This window comes from Kogia breviceps, chromosome X, assembly GCF_026419965.1.
Source record: "Kogia breviceps isolate mKogBre1 chromosome X, mKogBre1 haplotype 1, whole genome shotgun sequence".
Classification (NCBI taxonomy): Eukaryota; Metazoa; Chordata; class Mammalia; order Artiodactyla; family Physeteridae; genus Kogia; species Kogia breviceps.
The window spans coordinates 115596547-115606869 of NC_081330.1; the positions used below are offsets into that span (position 1 = coordinate 115596547).

Consider the following 10323-nt stretch of genomic DNA (forward strand, 5'->3'; position numbering starts at 1 on the left):
GAGACACTAGGCCTGGGGGAAGAGTAAGGAAAACTTTACCTAGTGTGAAAATACCTGCGCAGGGTACTTTTTTGTACAAAATGAGGTACCCCCGTGCTCTCCCTAATAATGTTTCTCTCATCTGTCCTTTGTTTCTATGTACTTTACCTTGCTTCTTTATTGATCTCTAATTTTCGGCACAGAGCTAGTTAGCTCTACTCTTTACCTACTGTTTGAACTTGGGAAAGCTATGTGACCTCTCTGAACATTTGTCTCCTGACCTGTAAAATGGGATAAAAACGCCCCTTCACGTGGGTGCCATGCACAAACAATAATCAGCATGTCCTTCTCCTCCTCCTCCTCTTCTTCCTGCTCATTTACATAATGGCATCAGAAAGATATTTCTTTACATGGACAGAATTCATAATATGTGTATAAATAATTATGTCTTTCTTTTTGTACTTTTTCATGCAGTTATTGGATTTTTCCTAAAAAGAAAACACTTCCAAATTTTTCAAGTAATATCACAAAGAACCCACAAATTTTATTTCTGTGCAAATGTAGACTTCTGTGAGATTCTCCAGTTTGTTTTCTTGAAAAAGAAGGTGGAATGGTCAAGTCTCAGACTTAATCTTGATAATACATATACCATCTCCAGGATTCATACATAAAATACTTTTTATTACAAATGTAAGAGAACTTCATAATTGCTTCTTTTTCCCAACCTTGCTCCCCATTATTAATAATTTGGTGTATCCTGGCAAATTTGTCCCTAAGTACTGACAAACACTCATGAGATATTTACACATACAGTTAGTATTTTTAAATAAAAGTGGAGTCATATTCTTCAACAGTACTGCAACATCATTTTTTTCTTTTAACAACATCATCTGATCTTTTTTGAGTTTTTGTTTTGATTATGAGTTAGCAATCCTGATGGTGAAATCCATGTAATTATACAAACGAAAAGCAAAGAAACAGAAGTGGAGTTCCCGTTGGTCACATGTAAAAGGACAACATAAAAAAGGATCTGTAAGTTGGAAGCCATGCTCTATTCTTTTCTTTCTTTTTTATTAACAGTTTTATTGAGGTATTATTGATATACAAAGAATTGCACATATATAATGCATACAATTTGATGAGTTTGGACATATGCAAACACCCATGATACTCTCACCAGAAATGGGGAAATAGACACATCCGACACCTAAAATTTCCTGTGTCCCTTTGTTTATTTGTTTTTGTTTTTTTTTGTGGTAAGAACACAACATTATTCTTATTACTGAACAGAAGGTGAGGTGTAAGCAAGTAGATGTTACCAGACAAAACAGGGAGCAGAAATAGAAAAGCTTACTTTTGATCAATGAAAATAAAACAATGCTCTATTTCCCTTGCTTCTTTCCTTCCCCCTTTCCTCCCTTCCTCCCTTCCTCCCTTCCTTCCTTCCTTCCTCCCTCCCTCCCTCCCTTCCTTCCATCCTTCCTTCCTTCCTTCCTTCCTTCCTTCTCTCCCTTATTAATTCATTCAGATATCTACTGTGCTCCTGCTGTGTTCCACAGGCATCATTTTTAGCACTTAAGATGCAGTGGTGGAAAAGAGACAAGTTTCCTATTAATGATTTTTACATTTTAACATGTGAAACAGAAGAGATGATTGTATTTTGAATACCTTCAACTACAGTGCCTCTTGAATTAATTTCTTCAGTTATTCAAAAATTATGTTTAACATCATCTAAAAATTTTTATTGAGGTATAGTTGATTTAAAGTGTTGTGTTAGTTTCTGGTGCACAGCAAAGTGATTCAGTTATATGTATTTTTTTTTTCATATTCTTTTCCATTATGGTTTATTACAGGATATTGAATGTAGTCTCCTGTGCTATACAGTAAGACCTAGTTCTTTATTTATATAGTAATTTGTGTATGCTAATCCCAAATGTCTAATTTATCCCTCCCCTCTCCTTTCCCCTTTGGTAAACATAAGTCTGTTCTCTATATCTGTGAGTCTGTTTCTGTTTTGTAGATAAGTTCATTTCTGTCAAAGTTCATTTCTGTCATATTTTAGATTCCACATATGTGATATCATATGATAGCTGTCTTTCTCTGTTTTACTTACTTCACTTAGTCTGACAATCTCTAGACCCATCTGTGTTGCTGCAAATGGCATTACTTCATTCTTTTTTATGGCTGAATAGTATTCCGTTCTATATACATACACCACATCTTCTTTATCCACTCTGGCGATGGACATTTAAGTTGCTTCCATGTCTTGACTATTGTAAATAGTGCTGCTATGAACAGTGGGGTGCATGTATCTTTTCAAATTAGCACTTTCTCCGGATATATCAGCATCATTTTTATTATAATAAAGGTAATGTTATTTTGTAGAAATTTTAGAAAATAAAATAAGAATTAAACCCACTTATAATTGCATAATGTAGAAAATTATGACTATCAGTGGTGTCTGTCTATGTGCATCCAGCTCATCTGTTTTTTTTCCTGTATTGATATATAGACCGATGTAATTTTCTAAAAATGAGATGATTTTATAAACTACTTTCCTTTAAATATTCTTTAAGAACATGATTTCTCCTGTTCCAAATCAGGAATAGATATGCTGCAATTAACTAGTACCCTATCATTGCACTTTGACGGTTTTTTCAAAAATTAATTATTTTAAGCAACCCTATGGTAAATAGCCTTGTATATACATCTTGGTACGTATATATAATCCTTAGGGATTTATAGGGTCCAAGTCTATTAAACATATGCAAATTTTATGCATAATCTCAACTGTCCCTCCAAGGAACATACTTTTAGAAAATTAAAATTTATTAATGTTTATTTCCCTACGTCACTACTAGTATTAGGTATTCCCAGTTTTTTTCTAATTACAGCCAATTTTTCTAGAGAAAAAAGTTATAGCATTGGTTTAATTTTTATTCTGTTGTTTATAAAGAAGTTAAGCACTTTTTTACATGTTTATTATTCACTTATTTGTCTGTTTGGTGAATTGTCCTTTACATTTCTGCCCATATATCTATTTTGGGATTCATCCTTCATTTTTTGAGTTTGTAAAAATCTCTGTACATTAAATATAAATAACTATGAGTGTGTGATATATTTAAAATTATTTTTCTTGTGTTTCCTTTGCCTTTTATAGTATTTTTGGCATTTCATGTTTACATTCTTAAACCTATTAATATTTACCTTGCATTTTCTGTGGTTGCTTCTATGTTTGAAATTTTTTTCCACTTTGATATCAGAAATTATATTCCTATATGATCTTCAAGTTTTTAATTTTTATAAAAAGCCAGAATCTAGTGGGGTGTTTTTTTTTTCCACCTTTTTTTTTTGGTGGGGTGTTTTTTAATAGTAGGAGTTCTATGGTTGATCGTTTGTCCTGATAAGTATTGTATGTATGTATGTATTATATATTTTTTAAGTTTTAAAAATGTGTTTTGGGACAGACTTTTCTTTCTTCACTGATTATAAAAAATTATACCTTTATACTAGCTTCTTATGCACATTTAGCTCTGGATGGTTCTCTCATGATTTGTTAGTTATATAGGATAAAGCTGTTTAAACTGTTATATATTTATAATGTATTTAAATATTTGATAGTGCAATTCCTCTTAATTACTTTGCATTTTTCAAATTGTCTCTGTAGTTATGCAAACTAGTATGGTGCACATGTCAACATTATTGGTAGGTAGAGAGAGCTCAGAAGTTTTGAAATGGAGGAGAGCAGATAGGATCTTGGGGAAGATGTAGCACTTGGGCTGGACCCAGAAAGATGAATCTGATTTGACCTGGTAGAGTGGAAGAAGAAAGGACATGCCAGGCAGGGGGAAGCAATGTGAGTAATAGCAGCCAGAATTGTAAACAAGCATTTTATAATGCGTGATGGGAGAGGCAAGATGGATGGAATCTAATATGTGTTGAGTACCTACTGAATGTTAATTATCCTGCTAAGCATTTTATAGGAATAACTCTGAGGTCAGCTGAATCCTCATACTTTGTCTCTGGTGTCAGTGCCCTGCGTTTACTCCGTTCCAATTTAGACACACAACTCAATATTAATTTGAGTTTCTAAAAAAACAGTTCACTCACAAAAACTTTGTTGGTCGATGTAAACCACAGTTTCTTGACCTCAATACTATAGACTTTTGGGGCTAAAAAAAATCCATCGTTGTAGGGTGCTGTTCTGTGTATTATAGGATGTTTATTCCTGACCTCTACCCACTAGATGATAGTAGCAATCTTGCTGCCTACATGGGACAACCAAAAATGTTTCCAAACATTGCCAAATATCCCCTAGGGGCAAAATCGACTCTGATTGACAGTCATTGATACAGATTATACCAAAGATAATGAAAGTTGATGGAGAATTGTATATTGGAGAGTGTACAAGAAATACGTATTCTTTTCGTTTTCCTGGCTGAACTCCCTTCTTGGTTTCTCCACAGTTGACTTTGGGCGGGGGGATGTTTTGCTTAATGTATTGCAAGGTTTAACTACAGCACTGCTGACATTTTGACCACATAATTATTTGTTTGGGGGGTTGTCCTGTGCATTATGGGATGTTTAGCAGCACCACTGGGCTCTACCCAGGAGATGCCAATACCCCTCCCCCTGAGCTTTGCCAGCCAAATCTGTCTCCAGATACTGTCAAAATTGGCCTTGGTGGAGAACCACTGATACAGACTATACCAAAGATAGGAAAGTTGTAGGGTTATATTCTGTACAACCCACACGATATAATTTTTAAATCCTCTACTTTTTCCTCCGAAGTTCTTTCTTGGTTACTGTGAGATTTGTTTTGTTTTGCTTATGCTCTCTCAGGGATTCTCCATCTCAGCATTATGGATGTTGTGGACCAAATAATCCTCTGTTGCGTGGGCGCTGTCCTGTAGACTGTAGGGTGTTTAGCAGCATCCCTGGCCTGTACCCACTAGGCGCCAGCAGCGCATTGCCAACACCACCCCACACCCCCAGTAGTTAAAACAACCCATACTGTCTTCACATGTGGTTACATGGGTCCTGGAGGGAAGGGGCAAAAATGCCCCTGGTTGAGAACCACTGTTCTATTAATATTTCTACTTAGCTTTCCCTGTACAGTAGCTCTTCTTTTCAGCCTTTTCTTGTTTCTTTCGCCTTCTTCCTCATTGAGTGATAATTTTTGTTGTTACTTGAACGTGATTGAGGAACCTTACTTTCTATCTCAAATGGTTTAATTGTTACCCTTTTCTCTAACAAATACAGCATTGCCCCTAAGAGGAATTCTGGCAAATAACATATACTCCAACTTGCTAAACATTCATCATTTCTCCTCCGAGTGAACAGGAACAGGCCATTTGAGCTTCTCTCACAGGTTCTGCTATAGACTGCTTTTGTATTAGGGTAAATTGGCACATACTTCTCTATTTCACTAAATCTGAACATGTGGGCAACCTCAGGACAAGCATATTGCCTTGCACATAGTAACTTGTATTGACGTAAAAAGAATGGAAATATTGGAATCCGGCACATCAGGGTTAAAATAGCACATAATTCCTCTTTAACCAGATTTAGTAACCTTAGGCAAGTTAGTTCCTCTGACATTGTTTTCATCTTCTGCAAAATAGGGGTAAGATTACCCGCTCAGTGGGTTTTAAATAAAGATTATCAATTATAAAACAAAGCACCTGGTATATATCCGACACGGGAAAATGTTAACCATTGTTCTTAATTTTATCAAGAGATATCAAGGTCTTTATAACAAGCCTTTAAAGTCAGACTCTAAACCTTAAACACCTGTACCTAGAATGTTTACCTCTTTATTTCACTTAATTTTGGAATTTTTTTGCAGTTACAGCTAAGGCATGCTGGGAATAAAGATTGCTGGATGATTTTTTTTTTATTTGCCAGAAGTTTTAAGGCTTGACTAATTATAATGTTCTCATAAACACTGAATTATAAAATTCAGCGTCATTGTGAGGATATTTTCTTGCAATGTGAGAAGACGCATATTGCTTCTAAATGAAAGGTAAGAGAGAGAATTATAGGTTTAGGAGTTGTACTAAACTTGGTTCCTATGCCAAAAATGTCATTTGGTTTTTAATGTTTTTCCCAGTACAGAAGAGAGATTTTTCTTTCACATTAATTTTTCTTCTGATGTGTATATGTGGTTTTGACCTTTTCGAGACAAATTGAAAAATAGGATGAAAAGAAAGTAAAGACAACCTGTGAGTCACATTTCAGAAATCAATAGAAGTGCAGAATGCACTATTCTGGTCATTAAAAGGAGTTTCATTGTTCATTTTGTTACACCAAGATGTGATTTTCCCCTAGATTAGAAAATAAAGTGTTAATATAAGGCTGGGATACACAGTTTGGTTATAATATCATAGAAGTTAGTGGTGAAGGAGACCCCCAAATTATTTCATATAACCACCCCAATTTATTAGTGTAAAAAAGTGTGGCCTACAGAAGGCAAGTGACCTCCCCAGAATTTTTAACCAGTGGTTAGTGAGAATTCATTTGAGGATCTGATTTCCAGTAAGTCAGACCCTCTGCTCTATTAGTCACATCTATCGGAAAAAAGAGAATTATGGAATCTTCTAAAAGATTGAGCATTTATTTTCTAATGAATGTTAAAAATTAGGGAATGATAGTGGAAATATTTTTAGGAATCGTGTCACCAACCACTGGGGGAAATAAAATATTTTCACTGGGATAAGCTTGATGAAAACTATCTTTCAATCCAGTACAACTATTTTAAAGCAAGAACAGCACCATTGTTTTCTTCTACCAAGTCTTTCAGAGAAGACACTGCTGGACATGGCGGGCTGTGAAAGATAGTAGTCTTTAACAAGCACAAAACACTCTCTCATTTTCAAAACACTTTTGATTTTATTAAGGACCATGCATTGAAAGCTTGGTGGTATTATTTAAGAATTTGGTTAAATGTTGTCTAACTGCCAGTAGGTTTCCAGTACTTCCTTATGTAACATGAATACTGCATAACTTGAACATATCTTGAATCTTCTAGCAGCCTGGTACAACTTTTCAATGTAGACATCAGTAAAACTTTCTGGATTTTTCTTAAGATTTTCTTGATTTATTTTTGGGGTCCCTTTTTTGTCTAGGTAATTTGTATAGCTCAGCATCCCTACACGATCTTCTGGGACGCTCTGATTTGCTCTTAGCAGAACATTAATCAATGTACTGGCAATCTTCCAATCACCTTGAGTCATAAGGGTAACTGATACGCCCATCTCTCCTGCTCTTCCAGTACGCCCTACTCTGTGTACATGTTCTTCAGTATTCCATGGAGAATTGTAATTACATACGTGTGTGACATCACTAATATCGAGGCCTCGGGATGCTAAATCAGTAGCGATCAGTATTTTCACTTTTCCACTTTTCAAGTCCTCTAATGCTTGCTCACGATCACTGTTCTCTGTCACTGTGCAGGGATTGTACAGTTATGCCTTGGTTACTTAAATCGCTTGATAAATCATCAGCAACAAGTTTTCTGCTGACAAACACGATGACTTTGTCTTTGGGTGACAAGCTGTGTAGGAATTCTCCGGTAAGAGATCGTTTTTCTTCTTCTGTGGTAACAATTACATTTTGCTTCACTGTGTTTACATTAACTAGATCCAGAGTACCAGTATAAACAATCATAGGCTCTTTCAAATAAGATTGTGCAAGTCAACAAATGGTATCTGGCCAAGTTGCACTTGTCATAACAGTCCTGCCGATTTGGGCGCACAGCTAATAAAATCTTCATTATTTGGTGTTCAAACTCCAGATCCAGCATTTTATCTGCCTCACCTAAGACTAAGTAGGTTATGCTTCTTAGGTTGACACAGTTATTAATTTGCAGATCATTCAGTCTTCCAGGAGTTGCAATGATGATGTCTACGCCTTTGGTAACATCTTGTATTTGTCCTTTTCTGTTTCCACCGCCATATATACAAACACTTTTAAGACCTTTATATGAATACTTAGAACATTCAGCTTCCACCTGAAGAGCTAATTCTCTAGTGGATGTAAGGACTAGCAAGCCGGGTCCATTCCTTTGTTCTCTAGATATTGGTTGAGAATGGAGATGAATAAACCCATGCATTAAATAGGACAGTGTTTTGCCCGTTGCAGTTTGGGCAATTCCTATGAGATCTATTCCTTGTAGAATAATGGGCCATGCCTGTCACTGAATTGGCATTGGGTTTCAAAAACCAGCTTTTTCAGTGCTTTTCATAAGTTCAGGATAATGTTGGAAAGCATCTTCAAATTTGCAAATCGGATTGGGGATGGGACGTTTTTCACCATCTTTCAAGTCATCACACATTATGTTGAAATTTTCCTTTCTCCAAGTGTCTACTTGCACTTGAGACAATGACCTTGTTGCTTTGGATTCTATGTAAAAGTTTTTCTTAATTGGTGATAAATCTGCCCATTTTCTTTTTTCCCACTGTACAACTTCGGCCTTTACTTGATCCTAGTCTATCAGTGGCTGAGCTCCTCTAGCAGTGTTATCTCTGCCTGAGCCTCTTCCAGCAGAGGGTTGGGATGCAGCATTATCAACACCGGATTCTGAACTGTAGTGTCTTTCTTGTTTCTTAAGAAGGGTTTCTTAGCTGCTTTGGCCTTGGCTTTCATGTCTTTGCTGCCAAAAATTTTCACCTCTGCTTCAGAATCACCTTTTATGATCTGTATTTTGGTGCTTGTCGTATCCTGAATGTCTTTTATTTTTGATCCACCATGACCAGTCACCGCACCAACCATACTGTTCCTTATTGGAAAGCAGAGCGGTTGTTCTTGGGAGCCGAAAGCCCTAGGCTCCAGGTGGCTGGAGGTGCTGCTGCAGCCCCTGCCTCTGCCACCCATCCCATCCTGGCTGGCCCCGAGAGCTCTCCGATTCGGCTCCACTCTCTTCCGCTCTGGGGCCCGCGCCATTTCAGGATAATGGTAAAGTTGGTGCTGGTCTCTCGCCTACTTAGGGTTGGGAAAAGATGTGGCCTCAGACCTCTTTCTCATCAGGTCAGGCTGGTAACCAGCAGGCAGGCCGCCACCGGTAGGTAGTTAGCTATGCGGCAGTCACCTAAGGAATTAGTCTATGATGTAGTGTCAGGGAGGGGCTTTGGCTGGGCTGACCAGTCACCGGGCTGGGACTACCGTGAGGTGAGCAGGCACCTCTGACACAAAAGTTAAAGTGACACATACTCTCAGGGGCTGACCCTGCGCGCACTGACAGGATCCGGAGAGGGAGAGTGTTGGCCCAACTTTTGTGTCCTAGGTGCCTCAGTGGCTGGCCTCATGCTGGTTTGGGCTCAGTGTGGGAGCCAAGTTGAAGCACACCTTGAACTGAACCACGTGGTCTTCCTTTTTTTAATATGCCAGTTATTTCCATAGGAGGAAAAAAATAGTGAATTTTAAAAAATCAACTTACTTGTTTATATATTTGTATGTTTATTTATTTCAGTCAATTTCTTTTTGAGTAACAACAATACTGGGTCTAGATAAAATCATCAATTCCCTGTCCTCTTAAATTATACCATCAGAAATCTCTTAGGTGCATGCTTAGGGATGGCATTTTTGCCTCTGATTCTTCAGCTAAACTCCAGCTTTTTTTCAGGTGGTTTCTGGTCATTGTTTCAGGGTCGCTGGTTAGAAGAGAGGTAGAGTGGGGTCGACGTTCACTCTGGAGGTGTTTTCAACAATTTGCCACTTTTCTCAGTGCCTCCTAAATTTTTCGCTTCCCTGTGGTTTCGTAGTTTCAGACATCTTAGCGCTGGAAGGCTATGTAAAAGTAATTTATTAGGTGCAGTGTAGAAGACACCCGGGCAGCAGTCTGGGCCGGTGGACATCCAGCTTCTATTTGTATCGTTCCATAGGTTGATTTTTGTTTTTTTCTTTGTTTAAATAAAAGTACACTAAATATTTATCCTTGTATATTCGTCCTGTTAAGTTTGGTCAATTGATACAGCATATTAAAAATAATTTTAATGCTGATTCTCTCATCCGTTATATTACCCTCTAGTTTCAAGTCTTCTGCCAATTAAATGTTCATGGTATCTTCTGTCTTCAGCCAAAGTTGCAGATTAAAATTTGAACACGGTTGGATATCAGGTGTAAAAGTCGGTGACACATCGGGAAAAGCCTTCTGTATGTCAGTATTTATCCTGCAAAGATGCTTTTGGAAGGAACAGAAAGGCTGCTGGCCAAGTATGTCTTGGAAATACAGCACCCCGCATCTTCTCAGAGTCACAATATGCATTAGGTATCTCCGAAGCTCTGATGATTACAGGAACCGAGAAACTCAGTTGGGCATTGTTTTGTTTTTAATTTTTATTTTAA

At 37.3% G+C, this 10323-nt stretch overlaps 1 protein-coding gene across 1 annotated transcript; it reads right to left on the minus strand.

Annotated features, from left to right (window-relative positions):
• Positions 1-7038: 7038 nt before the first annotated feature.
• Positions 7039-8922, minus strand: DDX53 (DEAD-box helicase 53). Its single transcript, XM_059049946.1, is given in 5 exon segments — positions 7039-7124; positions 7127-7425; positions 7427-7716; positions 7718-8601; positions 8604-8922. Coding segments are annotated over 5 exon segments (1878 nt in total).
• Positions 8923-10323: the final 1401 nt, after the last annotated feature.